Raw genomic sequence first — 21,644 nt, forward strand, 5'->3', positions numbered from 1 at the left:
CCACACCCCCAGCCCCCCACCCCCTCTCTTTCTCCCGTTCTCTCCCTCACACACACACACACACACACACACACAGTAGGAGAGAGAGACGGTCAGTGATACTGGCGGCTCATTGTTGGTTCCATTTTTACGCAAGGCAGGCACGCGCCACTTGGAACTCAGGGGGAAATCACTGTGAAGGTTTTCTGTAAAACCTCTCCTGTTCATTTGTAGCTGCAAAAATATCCTTGCTGCTGATCCACAATCGTCAAAGTTGCACAGTTTGCCAGTCTTGTCAGTTACTCAGTCAGTTGTCAGTAAGACCTTTACCCAAATAGTGCTGCTCTTAACTCAGCCACGTCGGTCTAAACCCGTGCGTCATGGACAAAAAGATACTAGTCTTAGACTTAGTCTGATTGAATTAAAACCAAAGAAAAAAGAAAGAAAGGAAGGAAGCTTACCCGAATCTATAAATCCGTTTGCATGATCACTGGTGGTCGGAAAGGATCCAGATTGGTCCCAGGTTGAAGACACTGTCCCTCCTACTTCAACTCCACTGCTTTCATTTTTCAGCTATTAAGAGATGAAATCCCTTTTCAAAGAGTCCGCTTCCCAGGTCCCACAGGTCCAAGAGCCTCAGGAGCCGGAGGCAGGAGTGAGAGGGACGGTCACTGACACCTCAACTCCAACACTGCTGGAGCCCGCTGGAGGACGTGCTCCAGCCTGTCTTCATCTCCATGGGTCCCATTTTAAAGAATCACCAGACTGAGGAGAAAGTCTTCAAAAGTGCGTCAGTCCACCCTGAAAGAGAAGCTGGAACTCATATATTTTAGTCTCTTTGAGAAACCAAAAAAATGGGAAACATCTGTCACTCACACGCGTACGCGCAAACACGCACAGACACCAGGGTTGTTTAGGTGAGCGCGGCTGTCACACGCTGGGAGGCGTTAGTCGCCGGAGAGATGCTGATGAGAAGGAGAAGGAGAGAGGGAGTGAGTGATGGTTATGGTGATGCAGTGATAGTTGCGCTCCCGTCGCTCCTCCCGAGCGGGGATCGATTGGACACAAGGAATGCGGTGCGAGTCCCGTCTTCCCTTATTCAGAACACGTGCAAACAGCGCCCGCCCAGTTCAACAGCTCCCAAGAACTCCCCACCTCCACCCTCCACCCTCCACCTTCCTCTTCACTGATGTCATGTAGTTTACAAGTACACAGCCAGCACTGTTGGAGGACTGGAGGGGACGAGCTGCACGTCCAAGGAGATTCACACCTTTTATGTTGTCGTTAACACTTGTCGTGTCGTGATGGATGGATATCAAATATTTTACTCACCTACTTGTTGGGTTTTTCCGACAATGGTTGCTCTCATAAAAGTGGCAGCTTCAATAATAAATATTGAAGTGAATAAGAAGACTGCTCTTTGTGGCCAGAACGAAAATACAATTAAGGTTTTAACGTGTTAGTTTTATCGACATTTAATCGTCAATGGTTCATTGGCGGCCTACAGGATGTAGTCCAACTTTAACCGACATCAGGGTGATTGGATGGAACTATATGAGCCGGTCCGTGATCACTAACCTTGTGAGTGACTCAGTGACTCACTCGTCCTACTGACACTTTCCTTTTATACACGGAGACGTGCGACGCTGTGCTCGCGTGGCTCGTGAACAGTGTCGTCTCAATTTACCCCTAACCCCCAAAACCCTCACCCCCCGACGAGATGTTAAGCGGAATTTAATCACAGCCACCTCTTCATTACACAGAAGGAGACAGCCTATCAATTATTCCATCCCCGGACTACACACCAGTGCGTTGATGGCGATTGATTGCTCTGCGCTGTATATTTGCAGTCGTTAAGACATAGAGGGGGGTCGATGCCTGCTAACGACCCCAAGGTGAGGAGTATCAGATACATTCTCATGTCTTTGTCGTTGCGTTTATGGCCAGTTTAGAAACCACGGGCGAGCCAACGAGGAGAGCTGTTGATGGGATCAGTTTATGGACACCTGCCTTTTACTTAACCTATGCAAAAGTATACATTAAAAAAAAACAATAAATACCAATGTAGTATTGGGCAATTTATAACAACCTTGTCTCGACTCTATTCTTGTGCACGGGTGAGAGAGTCGTTGTTTTTGTTTTTTGTTTGTTTTTTTTTTTCAACCGATTCATCTGAACTTGAATCTGTTACAAATCGATCTGTCTGCGTTTGAACTGAGAAAAGATTAGACACCGATATAGGGTTTGCCAAGTGCGAAACCCCTCAGATGCAGAAGTCAGATAAACACATTAAACTAAAGTGAGAAAGGGAAAAATGAAGAAGAAAAAAAGAACGTTTCAGCACCATGGACAGATTCGACAGCATATAAATTCAGCACCACGGACAGCTCCGAGTCGTCCTGTTTACTGTCAAAGTGCTTAATCCAGTTTTCAGACAAACCAGACAAATGGACTTTGACTGGGGTGTGTGGGGGGGAGTTTGTGTTGGAGGTGTGAAAAAATAATGTATCCTGTCTGCGTCCGCACTGACACGTACTGTTGTGTCTACACTACACTGGACCGGTGTGTCGCAGAGGGGATCGCAGGCCTTTTATACCTATAAGTGAAGCAGCTAATGGATGCAACAGCCCGCAGCACTTATCTCATCTATCATCCCTCTCATGGAGGGAGCCAGCATCGTGTCGGAGCAAAAACCCACATTATGTTACGCAAACACTCTGCTGGACTTTTAAAGTGTGGGGGGTGAACGGTGTGAAATGTAATTTACTCCCCACCTCACACTTCCCGTTACATTTCTACTTTGCTCTTATAAGTTCTGCCAGTGTGTTACAATACAATGAGCATTCGTCTGCTCTGCATCTGCTGCAGCACTGACTCCTGAGGTCATCCCATCGTCCGTCCTGAAGGGGTTAAGACCGTGCAGACACTGGTCGTCCCGAAGTGCACTGTCAGATAAGAAGAGCCACGAAATCAAAAAAGGAAAACTACGGAGCTGCTTTGGCCTCAAAACATATTTGACACAGAGGACGTGACTCTTGGGCAATGAGTAGATCACTGCATTATGTCACTGTCAATGGTGACGTTAAAATGCAAGATTAATCCAACACCAATAATAAAAGGTCAAAGGTTGTGGTGGTGTTAAGTGGGGTCACGTCACATCACTGGTCCAGCCGGTGGAAAACAAGACCACCAAAGCGTGGCTGTTGGAAAATGCTGAATGTTTAAATGTCCAAAGGCTAACACTACAAGACCAAACACACGAGGGCACAAGGATGGGTTTGTAATTACCAAAGAACAAAGACTTTCAACTTTTCTTCTTGGTCTCTGCTTCAGAACTGAAACACCGGCCGGATTATCCTGTCACTTTTCATACTGTGTCCGTCTCGTTTGCGTCCTCTTCCACTCCACTGCTGGGCTTGAAGACCTGCGCTAAAACAACAGGACATGGTAATCGATTTGGAAACGCCACGAAGGTTAATGAGAGCAGACATCATGGTTCCTCTGCTTTTGATCCCCTCCTTCCATGGAGATGCTTCATTTCTTTATGAGGTCACTGGCAGTAACCCGAGCAGGGCCATAAATAGTGTCCGTGCCAGACAGCTCTGTCAATACTGAGGAGGTTTAGATACAACATCCGCAAAACAGTGAGCAAAAACGAAGCCAAAGAGCGCCAGTGCTGACACCAAAGTTGTGATATTGAAGCAAAATCATCTCAGCAAGCGCTGCCTCCCTGTGACCCGCTGGATATATTGGTGAATACGTTAGAACAGGTCTATCAGGCTCCATCACTGAGCGCAGGGTGAGCACTCAGCTTCATGCGCAGTGTTGTACTGCCCCCCAGTGGCGTGATAGAGCAACTGCTCCCTCTTGGTACTTTTCGAGGCCATTCAGATTTATTATGGTGACAGTAAAACTGAACCAGTGCCCTTTTGCCAGGATCCCTGTTCTCTCTTTTTATCTGAACTTATCTGAAATAATAAAACCAGCTGCAATTAGATGTTTGGGATCAGCAAGAATTGGCGAGACAGCAGCTTTGGTTTCCCCCGCTTCTGAGGTCAGAGATCAAAATTTGATTGATGAAATAAAAATGTATTAAGCCTCTAATGCCCAAAATGGCGGACACAGACAGAAGACATGTGTCAGCGTTTTCAGAGTTATTTATTGCAAAATGTTACTCAGCTTTAGAATATGTAATTGCGACCGAGATCAGCACAAGCCCTGAGCAGAAAAGTCTGAGTCAGTTGAACACGATTTCTTCGATAAATAAAACATCAAGCTTACGGACAGGCCGAAAACCACAAAAAAAAAAAAAAAAGATAGAAAAAGAAAATCTTCTGATCTTTGGGACGTTGCACCAGATTGCATGGAAGTTGTGCTTGTTCTATTACAAGTTAACTGTGGGAGGAAACAACTGGCACAGGATACCTCAACATTTGACTGTGCTGGTTATGCTGATACTTTTACTTTTGATCAAGTACAAAACAGACAGTTACTTCAAAATGATCTTCAGATTTTCAACAGCAACTTCTATGTAGACAAAAGCTCGGGGTTGGGGGAGATGGGGGTCATGTAAACTTTACATACATTCATAAAGCCTGAACAGATGTTTTAACATTAGGCAGACAAAAAGACATTTAATACTGAATAGTCCAGCATGTAATAATAAAGTAGGACTCTGACATGTAGTTCTGTTGTTTGAACTCTGTGACCTCTGGCTTTAAGAAAAAAAGTGCTTTTGCCCTCAAACCTTGCTGCAGATATCAGTGTATAAAACCAGTATCAGTGTATCAGTGTTTTCAGTTATTTTCAGTTATTCATTCATCTTCAACGGCAAAGTTATGTCTTCTGGACAGACTGCCAGTCCATAGCAGAGACACATATAAAGACAAGGGAGTGTACAATTAACTAAATCTGTATTTGGACTGTGGGACAACCAGTTAACATGAGACATTTCTTGCTGTTGGACAACATCACTAACCACTCCACCACCGTTTGGCCCACCAGAAATGCAATGACCTTCGTTTCTTTCCTCCTCCAGTTGATATGGACACATGGAGGCTGGAGCTTCCTTTTTCCTAAACAGTGATTATGTTTTTTTTATCTTTAATCGTATGCTGTTATAATGTGATAAGGTTTGAAATTGTCTTGGATTTTTAACAAAAAGTTTAGTATTAGAGGCAAAAACAGTCCAGTGACTTGGACTCAGGCTGTTTTTTTTTTTTACTGCTGTGCAGTGACAACAAAACCATGAGGACAGAGATATATTACATTCTATATACAGTATGTAATCCAGGAAAACAACCTTTGTTCAGGTGTTATACCTTGTCGTTTGCTATGATCCAGACTAGAAGGTTGTAGATATAAACACAGGACATTGGTCTGATTAACAACCAGAAGTGAATGTCTTTTTTCAATACTGTATCTGACCACTGGGACAAAGACAAGGATGAGGAGAGGGTTCCACTGTTGTTACAGTTGTGTCGTTATAAGTCCTTAAATATTACACGCTGGACTATGTGTCAACGTGTTCTTAATGTAAATACTGCATACATAGAAATAGATACTGATACAAAAATGTCTGGCACTAGAAGTGTCTACTTTACCTTCACTCCATCATATACAGTGTTTATGACAACAATATAACTACATTTTAAAAAATACAATACAACCACTGCTTTCTATATCTTAAAAAAACACCCCCACTGTGAACGCTGTACAGGTAGTCTTTGACTCAGTGCTCCAGACCTCTGGTTTGATAGTCGACGACTCTAAAGACTGCCATCAAGGTGAGATCATAAACAGCTGCTATTGGTTAGATTAGTCAACACCATCATAGTAATAGGGAATATGCAGAAGACATGTCTCACACTGTCCATATGTTCCTACAGCACAAGTCTCATCCTTTAGTTCCTAACAGTCAGTCAATGGTGTTTGACAGCAGTTGGCATCTGTAGTGTTGCTTTACTGCTACATCCTCTCTTAGTCTTTCAAGGTCCTCTTCTACCATGTTTGAAGTTTAAGGTTAATTTTTAAATACGTTAACCCCACTCTCTGGTGAGGTAACTTTTAAAAACCGATTTAGGGTAAACTGAGAGGGAGTCCAGATGGGTCGCGATTACAGCAAATGACGCCAGAAAAGCTGCAGTTTTCCCCCTCACCCACAACTTCATAAAAACCTTACAAAAGACTTTAGAGTTCGTCATGAAGAGACCAGCGCTGCCATTTAGGATGGGCTGTGACGTAATTGGCTGCCTCCAGCACCAGACGCATGAACTCAGCCACATCAAAAGAGTAGTTGGTAAACTTTGGATGGTCGCCCAGAGTGGGATGGTGACCCTGCAAGAGGTGTTGTGAGATAGGTGAAGGAGAGCGCCACAGACCTTTGCTCTAACAGAGCTTCAGTGCTAAGTGCTAAGTTATGGCAATGAATAAACAGACATTTACTTAGTCCTGCAACTTGGACTCAGGCTGTTTGTGCTGTGTTGTGTGTATGTTGTGCTGGTTGTCTTTTTTAGTACTCAGAATGTTGTCACAAGTGCAAAGCAACATGAAGTACCTTCAAAAACAACAATGTTTAACATCTTTTGATGATCTATTTTTTGTGTGCTGACAGATGATTCCTGAATAACTGAAAGCTGCAGTACTCAATATTATCTACATAATGTCAATTTCCAAGAAAAGGAAAAGACGTGAACTGACCAGTGACCACACTCATATGGACATCATAGGAAAACAGAGATGCTTTATACTGAGTTAGTGATGTCAGTGCAGCGGTGTCTCATTACTAAGCAGTTTGTGTTGCATTGCAGTGGTAGTATTATTTTAAGTACAACTACAGGCAGAAGCCATGGTCTGGAAACTGCTGGGCTGTGTTCTGAACCAGCTTATAGTTCTTCTTCAGGGGCAATAAAAGCAGTGGGGGAACACAGCAGTGTAGAGGTCATCTCAGGTTACACACACCACAGGCACACACACACATATACACACACACACACAGTACAGATGACAGCATAGGGCATTTGTTCTGCTGCGTCTGTAATTGGACTCAATTAAATGTGTGCATGCTGCCGCAAGTGAGTGTATGCAAAATGTGTGAAATGAATAGAGTAAGCTCATGCTGAGGGAGCTGATTGTTGGCAACGGGAGTTTCCCCTACCTTGTCCTGTGGGACCACTTTGTCCATTTTCTGCCAAGTCACGTATCGAATGCCCCGAAGCCGAGCCAAATCTCGATAGCAGCTCTCATCCTGACAATTATATCTGGGAGGGACAGACGCAGGCACTTTATCTAGTTCTCTGCTCAGTCTGCCTCACTTTTACCCCTTGCTACCCCCTACCTCTCTCACTGTGTACACACACCCACACTCACACACATTAGCTGTTCTGTATACCCATCAGGGTGTGCAGGTGTGACAAATGCCTGTTTAATTAGGCATTATTTTACCCTCAGATCTTTTCTTCTGTTACTTTTTTTCTTCATCATTCTCCCCCCGTTTCCAACCCTTTGTCTCTCTGCCATAAACACACACACACACACACACACACATAGACACAGATAGGAAGTGTCACTCACAGCTCAAAAATGACAGCCCAGTCAGGGAGGAAGAGGAGATGAGTGAGACCTGCCCCGTGCATCCCTATAAAGATGTCAGAGTTGTAGGTGATCCTCAACTGCTCCAGGAAGGGAACATCCCTGAGAGACAGGCAGACATCAATCTTAGTCATCGTGTCACGTTGTCAGACTACACAAAGAAATAAAGCACAATACTTAACACGTCACTCTTATAGAAAACAGTAACATCCACAGCTGGATGGCAGTACGTTTAATAACGCCACAAAATCTGTGAAAGGAGAAGATTACGTTTCAAAAGCAGATGTTTGTCAGTGTGGTGGCGACCTCACAGGATGACAGTACGGGGCAAGAGAGAATGCTGAGGGGGCAATTGTGATCAGGGACAAATGAGTAGCCCACTTCCTGTGATTTGAACCCAGTTGGACTATTTATACAGTAGTTGACAAAAAAACAAAAACAACCCATCAGTCGTTTGGAACAGGTCAGTGGTCAGGCCATCACCTGGCCACAAACCACCGTTCACACTCACACTAATACCTATGGTCAATTTAGAGTGTGCAGTTATTCTAATGTTTTAGGTTAAAGAAATTACATGTACATCTCATACCAGGAATACATTAGTTACTATGGGAATTGAACTGGTAACAACCAGTCTCTACTGTGTGATTCAACCCAAGCACTCTTTAAAACTCACTTGTATTTGTAGTCCACAACGTTGACCTCCAGGAACGGCACTGTCTTCATGGCATTTACGAGCTGTGACAACAACAACAACAACAACAACAACAACAACAACAACAACAACAACAAGAACAACAGGGTTTGTGTCGTTATTTCAATGACAGAGTGAGAAAACACGGGCAACGATCACACACAGGACAGGCTTTCTGCCCAAATACTTTACAGCTAATAAGATATAAGATGAGAATTTGGGAGAGGTAGACAGACTGTCAGTGCAATAAAGGAGAGGCTGAGGGAATTGGAAAGCTGTGTACAGACAGAAAGAAGTCACAAAACAAGGGGACAAGCATAAATGAAAAAAGTAATAGGACATGTCGAAGGAGAAGGAATGAAGTGCAGGGAAGGAAGAGGCAAGAAGAAGGAAGGAGGGAGGGGGTGAGGGTGGTGCTTCGTCTCACCTCCACTTGGTTTAATATCCTTCTGTATTCTGTGCTGCGTGCCAGCAGTGTGACACGAACACGCCCCTCCTGGAAAAAGCAATGCACCCAATAATCAATCAGCCAAGGACAGGAGAGACAGACAGGTGGGGAAACATGAAGTTCATTTAGAATACATTTAACGCCCTCCTCTGCGGACGGTGATGAGGAGCTGATAAAACAACATGAAAAAGTTCTTTTTTAGGCAGAAACACCGGTTTATTTGTGTGATACACTGTGTACAAGCAGAGCATTGATTTTTTTTTTTTTTTTTGTCCTTTCTATGTTCTTCTACTGCCACCTTGTGTTCTTGAAAAGTAGTTGGGCTTCATTTACCATTTGAACCTTGACTCCCATTAAATAAGAGTAAAACAACTTTGTACACTCATTAAATTAACCTCCACTAGGATACATTCTTGCAACATATATTTATTGAAAATTAATAAATTATTAATTTACGTTCTTTTTTTTTCTTTTTTTTAAAGTATCAAGAAATAATTTATTTTGAGCAGGATCACACAGGATTTTAATAAAAGGGAGCAGGAGTGGGCGGACGAGGGGGAAGAAAAGAACACCACAATGGATGATCGAGGTGGTCTGGGTCTCGGGCTGCGTCATTAATCTAGGGATGAAAGGAAGAACCACTGAGAAGGTCGGGGCCCAGACGACCTCTCGTTCAATAGCCAGTCTGCTATCACTAACAGCCCATGTCTGCTGCTTGAAATCCTCTTAGCATATTTTCAGTTAAAGGCATGAATTTTAAATCATTTCCTTAACAGGAAAGAGGAAGTTATCAGGGTATATGTGGCACGTGGCAGAAAGAGTCATGCTCTGACTCTTTGCTGAATACATTAATGTACACTAGGTGGCATATATGAAATATATAGATAAATAAACTTAAGAAATATACAAGTAGTTATGCAGTAGTTATTAGAGAAGAAAGCAAATATTGTCTGAGAAATAACCCATAAAATCACATTAAATGAGTAACCCAGGATTTGTTTGGGTCACAGGGACATGTTTTTTTTTATTGTTTTCCCCTTTATGCAAATAATTGAGATATGTCTGGGTGAGTATTACACAGAGTAAATGACAGTAACATAAGGTGGATTTCACTGATCAGGGCCAAAGGGATATAAAAACAAATCCATTGTTTAAAAGTAATTTCGTCCAATCTAAGCTTGTCAAACTCCACTTTGGGCTATTTTTTAAAATTTTTCTTAAGCTATTTATGCACTTTATGGAAAAGCTAAGTTTAAAGGAAGTAATGTGGTAAATGTTACAGTTGAGTTAAGCACATATTATTGCTGTATGGCTTTGACATTTACACAATGCTATAGATCTTCACAGTTTGTGTATCCTGTAGAACTGAAAGTGAAAATAAATTAATTCCCTGACCGGGAATCGAACCCGGGCCGCGGCGGTGAGAGCGCCGAATCCTAACCACTAGACCACCAGGGACTGCTGCCAAAGCTCTATAATTAGCAGTTAAGAGCCCCCTACAGCAGCTTTAGTGGTACTACATCTGATGTCTTCATACTTAGGAACCATAAAGTGAAAACAAGGCTCAACTACATTGGAACTACACGGTCATCAATGACCAACTTCTCCACTTCAATTGACAACTAATATTTTTTCCTTTTATTTTAGAACAAAACAGCAGCAATAGTTATTAATTACACATATAGGGTCAAGTGAGTAGATTTTCTCAGTCACTCACCATGACTGTTCAGCACATTCATAACAGTGAACATGACTGGGATGTAATGTCTGTTCAGAATACTAACTAAACAAAAGTACAGATAATTCAAAAATGTATTAAACCACTTATATCTTTCCTACCTTTGGTCCATTTTGTAGTATATTCAGCCGATGGAGGACATGCTGGGAAAATGCTCGAAACATCCCTTCACTGTAACAGTCAGGAATCTGCCATTGGAACGAGACAGGAAATATTCTTTTTTTATATAAATTCTAATTTATAAAAGATAACGTTGACTTCAAGTAATGTAATTAAATTATTTATCATATTAAAAATAATCGCAGAAATACAGGTAATATACAAATAAAAACTATGCTTTCAACAATGTAGAAGGTAAATTGAATCTGTCAACACTCATTCACTGTTATATTGGACTGCACTGAGAAATATGTAACACATTTAGAATGTGACATTGTAAACGTGTTTTATAATGGCTGGAATGAATATGATATGAGCTTATGCATAACTCATGTGAGAGTTTCTCACACTGTTGCCCTGCAGCTGTGAACGTGAACACATGAATATAAACATGACCTGTGCAGTGGAGGCACTGAAACACATCAGCTCCAGGCTGACCCATCAATATTTCACACATCGGGACGGCAACACATATTTATATAGTGTTATCTGCACAGCATTCTGCTGGGAATTATCATTTAAATGACCTAGGCACTTGTTGAGGTTTTGAATGTGTTGCATCAATGTAAATATAAATTTGACGTGTCACGTGTCATAACTATAAAAAAAATAATTCCACCAGGTTATCATAACACTTTAATAAGACTTCAATATAGAGAGGGACACAAATTAGCTGATGTTGACACCAATTTCAGGATGATTTTCTCTACTTAAAAATACTGTCCATACACAGACAAACGTGTGTGAGGTAACTTACGATAGGTGTATTGTAAAAGAGGCCGTATCTCATTCTCGGAAGGAGGGAAAAGAAGGCGTTCTTGAAACAGACCTGCAGACAAGGGTAAGGAGATTCAGGAAAGATACAGATAGTACATGCACTGTGGACATAAACTGGGGTTGCAAAAGTAAAATTAACTTGACTCAACCTGATCAGTCTAGGTACAGGTTAGCAGAGGATGAAAGATGTGAAAAAAAAAATAGATGAGACAATTATCATTTAAATAAAGAACTGAAAATGTTTTGCAATTACATGTGTCTGCTGACAAATGTTAAGAGTATTTGACTTACATTACTTTCTCAAAAAGACAGTATTTGTCTATATAAAACCTTTCATTATTAACATTCTATATTTCTGTATTTCTAGACTAGAGTGGACATAAGAGACACAAAGGTATATTCTTTTATGAAATCAGTGAGAAGCACCAAAATACTTAAGGAACTCTGTCTAAAAAGACCTGCAGTCCACATTCAGGACAAGTTCTTCTCAGCTCATACCTAACTGTTTTTACTGAGTCTTAATCCAGTATAAAACTAGACAAACCACAGGACCGGATCGTAGGTAGCTGATGATTAAATGTTCTTTCAGATTGTCCTTCATGGGGATAATTTAAAAATGAATGGATCTGATCTACACATGTGCAGGGACGCAGCAGACACGGATCATCAAGTCCAACCATTGTACCTACTCTCTTTGAGTCATAGGTCTTCAGGTGAATGACGTCATACTTTGAGAAGGCCTTCCACGTTTCACTGAACAAATCTCCATAATCATGAAAACTCTGAAAAGAAGCAAAAAAATAAAAAATCTTTTGAGTTGGTCATACCTACAGACAGTTTCAAGAGCCTGTCTACTGTTAAACTCAGTCTGCTGTTTTTCTCTGTGGTTTCAGTAAAATTACAATCTACTGGCACAGCATTATCTGACAACCTGAGCCTGTTTGGTTTTCAGTGTGCAGTCTGACTCAAAGGTCATTTCTTTTCTTCTCCCTGTCCGTTTTGTTTCCCTTCTTCTTCTTTTTCTTTTTATCTCTCTTATCCTTCTTCTTTCTGTGCACAGTGGGTCAACAACGGGTCGACTAAGGCTGTCCATAAATCATTCTGTTTGCAGCTACTGTTTCTCCCTGATGTCTGGATCGGACCTCTGCTCCGCTAAGCTGTTCAACGGAAATGTGAAAACAGAAGGCTGTGGTAAAAACCTGCAAGACAGAGTGCATAAATATGGTTCTATCTTGATTAGGTGTTAGACAATGATGAAACAACAATGACGATTTAATGTTGTGACACTTATTGTAACCTGTTGTAACCTTAACGCAGCATAAGGATTTGGGAGATAAAGGAGATTCTATTTCTTAGTAAATGTGATCATCATGTCAACCCACAACCCATCCAATAATAACCTACCGTGTCCCACATAACAATGTTGATGTCAGTGCTGAAGGAGTTGTTAATGTGCTGGGAGATGAAGAGATTGACAAAGTCACAGAAGTGGTGGTACATGTTCACCCCTGTCAGGGAAAAAAAAACACACATTTATTGTGCTGTTACCAAGTCATAACTGTAACTGTGGAAACAAAGGTGGATTCAAATATTACCTACGTGTTCTAAAGCTAAAATAGTATCAAAATATAGTTTGTTACCAAAATGGCTGAAATGTGAATATGACATATAATTTGTGCATTTAAGTGTTATAGCAGTATGTTTTCCAAAGGATAAAAAAAAAATACTGCAGTATCGTTATGCTTTCATGACTAGATCGTTGTTTATTTACCAGCATCCAGCTTCATAAACACCGTAGGTCTTTCAACGATGAGGTCACAGTCTCCATCCTCCACTGGATCAAAGTCCAGCTCTGTGTACATTTGAAGCTCAGCATACCTACAAAAAACACATTATTTCTAGACTCACAGATACATTAGATTGATACTGTAGATAGATTTATATATTTGTAAAAGTCATTGAGCTTCACTTCAATGTTATAAGACCTTTATTTAATTTAGTCGTTGCTGTCAAAAATTTCGAGCCAGCCAGGAGTCGAACCTAGAATCTTCTGATCCGTAGTCAGACGCGTTATCCATTGCGCCACTGGCCCACATGTCACACGCCGTTCATAAAACACAACTTATACCGAAATAACGATACGTATTGTTCCGTTTTGTATTTTTGTTTGTATTGTTAATTTCACATGGTTCCTGACACAAATACAGACTACAAACACTTTGGACCAATTACAGACCGATGGCTGTTCTCAGAAACCCCAAAAGCAGCACGTTTTCGACTCGGGTTCAGAGCTAAGCCCCGCCCCCACTGATGCGCAGGCTGCTGCAGACATGCCTTGTCGGAAGTGGGGGACAATATTTGGCTGCAAATTAGCGGTTTATGTTGACCTACATAAACGGGTTGCAGGAAACTCTAAATAAAATATATGAAGGCAGTGGCACTTGGTCAGGTAAAACAAAACGTTTGCTAGAAATGGCTGTTGACAAATTCTGACAAGAACCAACTGAAAGTTACTGATGATCATCAGCATGAAACAATAAAATTATAAGTATTATTTGCACATTTAAATCTAAAACTGATGTTGCTATTGTCTGAAGAGCGGATGTTGATGTTTGTCTCTACAAATTAGTCTGTCTCTGTAAAAAAAGCCTTTTACCAGTTCCAGTTGTTATCTTACTTAAGTGACGAGAGGTTTGTTTTATTTTGGTTTTGTCATTCGTCTTGTCTGGTTGTACTGTCACCCTTCACAGACGCTGAGGCTAAGTACTCGGTACAGCACGAGGAAATGAGACACACACAGAATACTGTCAACCACACTTCTCAGTGGTTTGACTCTGGTCAAAGTCACCCCACCCACACCCACTGATGTCTGTGTTTCAGTGGTGTGAGACTGAGACTACACCACTGGGGGCAGTGTGACAGCCCAGATGTGATCCCTGGTGGTCTAGTGGTCAAGGTTTGGCTTATCCACTGCTATTGTTAGGGTTGTTCCCCAGTGTGTACAACATTCCATGACAAATTGTTCTCCGTGAGTTTGCGTCCATGCATGTGGTCTCACCAAGACTGCAGAGGGCTTTGGTGTTCTCCTTGAGCAGCGAGTGCTCGTCTGTTCAGTTTGCAGTAGCCGCCGATCTCTGCCTTTTGGATAAAGTCTTCCTTGTATCTGTAGCACAAACACAGATGGGAATCAAGGCCTCATCTCATCACTATGGGAGACAGGCTTTCTTTTAAATTAGATTAGAGATTAGATTAGATAGAACTTTTTTTAATCCCCCAGAGTTCCCTTCAGGGAAGAAAATGGAGCTGTCCAACTGACCTCTCGTGACTTCTGTGTGGCTTACGCAAGTCAAGATAGAGGTTGGTTGCTTTGCAGAATCGTGCGTGGCTACAGCATTTTAACGATGAGTGAGCCTGGAAAATATTACAGATAAGTTTTATTAATACTTTTATTAATACTATTAACACCCAAACGTTGACATTTAGGATTATTTATGTGGTCCATGAAACTGCTTCCAAAGACTCCCAAGGCCGTCTGTCTTTGGACTCCAGCAACAACAATGCTTCTATTTCTACTGGTGGTGTCTTCCTGTTTACTCTGGAGGCCTGTGGGAAACAAGGAAATGAGGAGACTTACAGGTTTGCTGGCCTTGCAGAGTGTTTTGAGTTCGGTGCGACGCTTCTTCACGTAGCCAAAATCAGCCTGATTCCAGAAAAGCTCCCGGGCCGCATCCAGTGACCTAGCCCTGGAAAAACAGACAGGAAATCAGCAAAACAGAATCCAGTATCATGCTATGAATGAATGGACTTTTGATTTAAAATGATACTGCATTTGAGAAATTAAATAAAAAGCAACAAAACAATGAAGTAGGCGAGCAGTTGACGTACCATCCAGAGTCAGCTTTGGTGCATACTGGGTAACTGAAGCGATTCTCTGGAGCACAGTTTTTCTCATAGCCCCAACAGGCAGACGAGTCCAGCAGATCATCCTGTAGGAAAACAAGTGTGTGAAGAAATAAATGTTTTAAAAGCAAGAATTGGTAAAACAGATTCATTGAAAGGGAGATGACAGAGAAAAATGTGCAAATCATGACCCAGTTAAAAAAAATCATTAAAAGAAAATCACACTAAATCCTGGGACATGCCTTCTCTGAATGAATCTAGTATCACCAGAAATACAGAATAAAAACTTTTCTACTTGGTTTAACCATCACATGTAGCAGACCCTGTTCATAACTGGCAGATGACATAATTCCCCACAGTTATTTATCTAGGAGACGAGCTGACTGTTGAGTCTTACCTTAAAGGGGCAGCGAGGGTCCCGGCGACACTGCTTGGCGACTCTCTTGTTGTTGTAGAGGAAGTACGGCACATGCTCTGGTGGCAGGGATTTCAGAAGCTCTGCTGCTGATTGGTAGTTGGTGTTTGCGGCCTCCACGGCGGCAACCACGGAGTAAGAAAACACTAAACCTAGCACTGCCACGAGCAGCATAGTCAAGACTGCACAGACATGTGAGACTGCTGTCCGTCCTCACAGCCCTGTGTGAGAAGACGGAAGACAGAAGACATGTTATTTTTTATCATTTTCAGATGGTTTATTTAAAGTAACAGGAACAAATAATGTATTGTTGAAAGTGACATGCTTTGTGTGCCAGACATTACGTCTCACTTCATTTATAGCCAATGCATATGATGCCAAGCACGAAAATTACTTCTTACAACAAATACAACAAGCATCTGAGAATAATGAAAGGGATTTTTAAAAAGGTATGGCTGCTGGATCAGCCAATACCAGCTTGTGGCTTTGTCTAGTTCTTAAATACTGTCTCCTTGTCCATGTGCCTAGATGTTCTGGTCCCATTTAAAACTTCCCTGGACATTTTAAGTTTTAATCAATTCCTCATTGCAAATCTCTCTTCATTCATTCACTCTTATGAGGCGGTGGCCATTGTTCAGTTGACTACCTGCCCCTCGAAACTGTCTTTGTTGCCGCTGGCGTTATATCAAATCGTTGGTAAAGTTTGAGAAACTCACCCTACTTCTAAACCAAATTAGTCAGTTTTACCGAATTATTCAAGTCTTAACGTAACCGTCGTTTTGTTTCCAAGTGCGTCGGTGAAAACGACACTGAGGTCTTACCGGAATGATACTGTTAAGTTATTACACAGTACAAGTTTTCTTTTGGAAAAGTGGGGTTTAAACTGTATGAAGAGCGACGTGTTAGGAGCTAATATACTGAATAGTGGTTAATAACATGTTGCTTTGGGTATCGTTAAACAACTAAGCCTCATCAGTCATTACAGCTACACCAACAGCCAAAAGATGAGAACGAAATGGAGTGAGGAATTATCAGTTAAACTTTTACACACAACAACCCGCCTCTATTGTATTTCTCTGTGTGAAAAAAACGGCACTCGGTCAAAGCAATACAGTTTACCTGGATGCACAGCCTGCTACACTCCACACTGAGGGCACTGTGTTCTGCCGGCAGTCGCCATAACACCGGAAATCTTAAATATACAATGTTTAATGACAGCCACACAGGGGCGCTGTTTGACCATATAAATGAAGGCGCTGTACGTGGGCTTCAGACGGGACTTGTATACATAGGACTACATATAGTCCGTTTTACCGAATGTACATTTTCGACACAACACTACCAAATGTATTATATATAAATTGATAAGCTAAGTCGGAAGTTAGTGTTTAGCCAAAACACGAACTAAATTTGAGCTAAAAACACATCTAAAATGACGTGTAGCTTATCCAACATAGCCGAAATGTAGCTATTTCTACAGCAAAGACTGTTACATTGCCTGGTAAAAAATTGTAAATTCTACCAAAACCAAAGGCTGTATGAAAACATATGGCTTACACTATGTTTCATCTCATTATTAGGTATAACAATAATGAACTTGTGTTATTACCAAAAAACAGAAATGTTTTTATCATAACTAAAAATATACATCAATGAGTTTGTAATCACTTAGATCGTTTATTCATTTACATATTTATATATAATTTAAAATACACTTTCCTTTCTCTGTTTTCAGATCTAAACCATCTCTTGTGATTTGTAAAGATTTAAAAATACATACAGTACCCTTCTTTGTACAACTCATATATTTGTTGAACCCCCTGGATCAATCGTCGAGAAATAAAGAAGACTGATTTTGTGTAGTGCAAATATGTTATCGACTCCTACAGAAATTAACTGTCTCTACAGTTCTACATCAGATGTATAATTACCAAACATGTCAAAACCATAAACAGAAAGCATAGGTTGGTATCCGATTGACAAACCAGGGCTATCCTTCATACTAATGATGCAATGATATGATGTATGGTCTGGATTATCCCAACACCCTTATTTAAATAAACTATATTATAATGAGGTAACATAAAATATAATTAAAAAAATGTAAGGGATTTTCTTCTTAAACAGATATATTAAAGCCGCTCTCTTTAATGATGTTATGTTTTTATAATGTTTCCTGTGAACGAGTCTAAGTCAGTTAAGTGAATTGCTAGTGGACATATAACTTCAGAAGTCATGGCACTGTAGGAACTTTATTTCTGGTTCCGCAGCAGCTCATCAATCTGGGACTTGTACATGTTCTTTACGTCTTCAAGGTCCAGCCTCAGCTCCTCCGCCTCCTCAGCCTTTTCTCCGTACATCTGCAGGATGGTGTTGTGCCTCTGTTCCAGATCCTACAATAAACATGCCCAAAACTTAAGCAAACCTCACACTGACCTCCTCAGGAGCTTGTTTGGCTACACCTGATGAGTTATATGTACAGTGTGTAGTGCTGTATGTTTAGCCTTTGCCCACCTTTAGCTGAACTTTCAGCTTGGGAATATCCTTCACCTTCTCCTCCATGTCATCATTTTGATTGGTGAGTCGAATTAACTCCTCTGCCATCACAGAACGACTCCTCTCTAAGTTCGAGATTTCGAGCTAAAAAAATAAATATATTTACATTTTGGCGCTGCAGGTTTAGGATTACAATTCTTCTGTTATTTAAAATGTTAATATTGCACTCATGCTAAATTATACCTCCTGATGAAATGAAAACATTTTTCATGCCTAGCTTTTTATTTCGTTGCAAGCAGTACACACAGATCACGCAGCAGATGCGTAGACAGCATGACTAAATGTATGATGTCGCACCTGCAGCTGGGCTATCTCCCCTTCTCTCAGTTTGAGCTGTGACTGGAGGTTTTCTAAGATGCTGGAGCCTCCAGATAACCGTGCAGCCTCATACAGATTGGTTCCACTCATTGACACAGACATGGTCATGGTGCTGAATGAATGCTCTGAAGAGTCATCCTACAGAACATGAAATGAATATATATACAAATATATATATATATATTTAAAAAAAACACACAAGGGAAACCACTTCCAAAAATGATTAATGCCTCAAAGTTTAAAGGCTGCTTTTTTATTCCTCCTGTAGTAGTAGCTGATGAGAAGAGCCGATATCTGAATTATCTGGTACATTTTTTAATTCATTCATGTGTCCAGCAAGGTGCCTGCAATAGTCAGTGATTCCATTTAAGCCTTTTGTGTTATTTGCTTTGTACATGTACCTGATACAGAGCCGCGCTGTGCAGACCGCCATTGTCTGCTCCACTGATGGAGCTACAGCGGGACAAGGAAGGCGTAGAGGATGCTGGTGGCTCGCCAACAGACTGGTTTAAAACTTTCCGCTCCTGAAAAAGAATATTTTCACAAGATCAAAATAAAAATTAAATATCTATATCTATATATATATTCTTATTGAATATTAGAAAATGCTGAATAAATATAATTCTACAATCCTCCTCCACCTTTTCCTTAAGCGCCTCCTGTGCTAAGTAGCATTTCTTTTTCTCCTGTTCCACCTTCATCTTCTCCATTTCTAGCTGATTGTTGAGCAGAAGCTGGAAGTGGGCAAACAAAATAAAAATAGTTAACCAAAAAATAAAATACTTTTTTTTTTTAAAGAATTGTCAAAGGCATTTTACATACCTTTTCCTTCTTAGCTTCTTCAAGTATTCGACTGTGTTCCCCTCGCAAATTTTCCAATTCAGCATGTTCCCTACATTATATAAACAAAAAGTAAATTACTACAACAGAACATCCATTCAAAATGACCAGCATATATCCAGCACCACGAATATAACAAGAAAAGTTCGAGCCAGCCAGGAGTCGAACCTAGAATCTTCTGATCCGTAGTCAGACGCGTTATCCATTGCGCCACTGGCCCTGTTGGCCCTCTGCCGCCACCTACCTTACTGTCTAGACAACGCACATTCCAGTGGTTCAAAACACAGAGTGAAGCAATGTTTGGTTACAGTTTAGTGTCCAGGAATATTATCAAACCGTCAACAAAGAGTTTTAATAATTCTGTTACTTATTCAATTGGCACAAAAAATGAAAATGCTTATATTATTTAGTTCCATAACCACAACAAAGTTAAGATCTCTTTAAAACCTCACTGAGGTTTTAAAAAGATTACAATATTGTGAATTATTTTTCCTGTAAACTAACTAACAACACAGACTGACAACAGCATATGAACACAAACACACACACATATACCATAGTATATCATCAGTATAGTATAGTATAGTCATCCAGAGACATTTTCTCTTTTACAACAATCACAGCACATTAACTCCTCTGTCTGCTACCCTGCAGGTACTGTAAGTCCCGTACACACTGCTGTGGTCTCAAATATAAAAGACACAGAAGGACATCAAGACATCCTGGAGGTGCTCGAATAAACTTAAAAACACAACAGTCTCCTGTTGACTGCAGTTAAGCAGACATCAGACCACAGGCATTTTCTGAAAAATTTTGAAATATGAGAAGAAAAAAACTGTGGTTTTAATTCAAGGCACATCTGGGAAATCTGCTATTTAAAACATCTGAATGCTGCGTCCCTTCCCTGATTTTTACTATCTAACAATCACACCACAGAATATATGTATCAACCTCTTTTCTAGAAAAGTTGCTCTCATCTGCCTGAAAGAAATGCCATTAGGCTAAGCCAGGACTTTATTATTATTTAGGCTATTCACTAACCCAATGTTTAACAGCTGGAATATTTTTTACTGAGAATCCAGAGAAACCAGTACTGGTGTTAAGTTAACAGAAATGCTTAAACAGCAAACAATTATAGAAATGTAACCTGTATTATCTTCACAACAATTGAAATTTGATCATAAAAAATGGATAATGTAACAAACAAACTTTTGTCCCAAAAACAGAAGAAATGTTAAATGTTCTTGTGCCTGGTTGGTGAAAGTATTTTAATTGTCACTACATGAGTCGTCAGTTTATGTTGTAAATTATTACCTGCTACTCTCATCCTCCATTTTCTCTCTCTTGTTTCTCTCAGTATCAAGTTGTGTCAGGGCCTTGGCTTTCTCCTGGCGGAGTAGGGAGTTCTGGGATTCTAGGGAGGTCATCTGGGATTTTGTGGACAGCAGTTCTTCAGATGCTGAGCGCTCTTTTTCCACAGCGACAGCCAGTTGTGCTTGAGCATTTGCTAATAAAACATAACAGGGATCAACGGGAGAATTAAAACATGACTTAGTTCAGCCAGGAAATCTGCTTGTTGTGGCGCGAGCGTAATTCTGCCTTGTACCTAATCTGTCAGAAAGGTTTTTCTCCAGCTTTTCCCATGATGCCGTATGTCCACCCAACGTGGCCTGTAAGTTTTCAATCTGGCGCAGAAGGGGCCGCGTTGCAGAGGTAACACTGTGACTCAGCTCCTGGTTCCTGGTCTCTGCCTCCTGGAGTCTCTGCAGGAGATGAAAAAAAAAACAGACAAAATTGGAATATATGACACAAATCCTGCCTTGCCTGTCATGAGCTCAGTGCTTTGATGGTTAGCTGGTATGAAGTATATTGTTACCTTTTGAAGCTCACTGATCTCCTCCCTCAAATAATCCTCTTTTCTTGCCTGCTGCTGCTCAGCCCTCTGTAAGGCCATTCTCAGGTCAGCCACCTGTACACGGTATTAAAGGGGAAGTGGGGGCATGAATACGAAAGATTTGGCGAAGACAGAATAAACCTATTCATCTAGCTGTCTGAATTGTTTTGACATAAATCTCATTAACATACATCTATAATTAATATAAATATGTGCTGGTATGATACTCCTAAAAAAGACAAAAATGTAACACATATATTTGATATCCCCACCACCAGACCAAAATCTTTGACTACAGTAATAATTGTGCGATTCAGTTATTAACTCATTAAATCA

General features: G+C 40.8%; 3 protein-coding genes and 3 non-coding genes across 6 annotated transcripts in view; all 6 read right to left on the reverse strand.

The window, feature by feature from the left end:
• LOC103386184 (protein FAM19A4-like) overlaps positions 1 to 4,750 on the reverse strand; it is a 41,774-nt gene extending 37,024 nt beyond the window's left edge. The window contains exon 1 of the mRNA XM_008320339.3: positions 441 to 4,750. The gene's annotated coding sequence lies outside the window, so the exon portion shown is untranslated. The remainder of the gene's footprint in view (positions 1 to 440) is intronic.
• Positions 4,751 to 4,759: 9 nt separating this feature from the next.
• Positions 4,760 to 16,922, reverse strand: eogt (EGF domain-specific O-linked N-acetylglucosamine (GlcNAc) transferase). The gene is made up of 16 exons (XM_008320338.3): positions 16,820 to 16,922; positions 15,683 to 15,921; positions 15,271 to 15,371; positions 15,020 to 15,128; positions 14,702 to 14,796; positions 14,444 to 14,548; positions 13,157 to 13,263; positions 12,790 to 12,893; positions 12,075 to 12,167; positions 11,366 to 11,437; positions 10,551 to 10,637; positions 8,691 to 8,759; positions 8,246 to 8,307; positions 7,552 to 7,671; positions 7,136 to 7,238; positions 4,760 to 6,315 (listed from the first exon to the last, which is right to left on the reverse strand). Exons 2-16 carry the CDS (start codon positions 15,872 to 15,874, stop codon positions 6,169 to 6,171), a joined length of 1,566 nt encoding a protein of 521 aa, XP_008318560.1. The 5' UTR covers positions 15,875 to 15,921; positions 16,820 to 16,922; the 3' UTR covers positions 4,760 to 6,168.
• On the reverse strand, positions 10,098 to 10,169 carry trnae-cuc (transfer RNA glutamic acid (anticodon CUC)). The gene has a single exon. It is a non-coding gene; the product is annotated as a tRNA-Glu (tRNA).
• On the reverse strand, positions 13,405 to 13,477 carry trnar-acg (transfer RNA arginine (anticodon ACG)). Its single transcript has one exon. It is a non-coding gene; the product is annotated as a tRNA-Arg (tRNA).
• A 435-nt stretch (positions 16,923 to 17,357) lies between the features above and the next one.
• The window catches only part of tmf1 (TATA element modulatory factor 1), a 10,176-nt gene continuing 5,889 nt past the window's right edge, over positions 17,358 to 21,644 (reverse strand). Inside the window, 9 exon segments of the mRNA XM_008320337.3 lie at positions 17,358 to 18,093; positions 18,215 to 18,340; positions 18,554 to 18,712; positions 18,976 to 19,098; positions 19,216 to 19,308; positions 19,397 to 19,466; positions 20,729 to 20,921; positions 21,021 to 21,177; positions 21,291 to 21,408. Of these exon segments, the coding sequence (XP_008318559.1) occupies positions 17,953 to 18,093; positions 18,215 to 18,340; positions 18,554 to 18,712; positions 18,976 to 19,098; positions 19,216 to 19,308; positions 19,397 to 19,466; positions 20,729 to 20,921; positions 21,021 to 21,177; positions 21,291 to 21,408 (1,180 nt within the window). The 3' untranslated portion in view covers positions 17,358 to 17,952.
• On the reverse strand, positions 19,562 to 19,634 carry trnar-acg (transfer RNA arginine (anticodon ACG)). Its single transcript has one exon. It is a non-coding gene; the product is annotated as a tRNA-Arg (tRNA).

Source organism: Cynoglossus semilaevis, chromosome 11 (genome assembly GCF_000523025.1).
Source record: "Cynoglossus semilaevis isolate Cse_v1.0 chromosome 11, Cse_v1.0, whole genome shotgun sequence".
Taxonomy (NCBI): Eukaryota; Metazoa; Chordata; class Actinopteri; order Pleuronectiformes; family Cynoglossidae; genus Cynoglossus; species Cynoglossus semilaevis.

Coding starts and splice junctions, on each gene's coding strand:
- eogt (XM_008320338.3), bottom strand. CDS start 15,874: ATGCTGCTCGTGGCAGTGCTAGGTTTAGTGTTTTCTTACTCCGTGGTT. Junction 11,438..12,074: donor AGACCTATGACTCAAAGAGA/GTAGGTACAATG, acceptor CCTTGTCTGCAG/GTCTGTTTCAAGAACGCCTT. Junction 6,316..7,135: donor AAGTGGTCCCACAGGACAAG/GTAGGGGAAACT, acceptor CACCTCTTGCAG/GGTCACCATCCCACTCTGGG.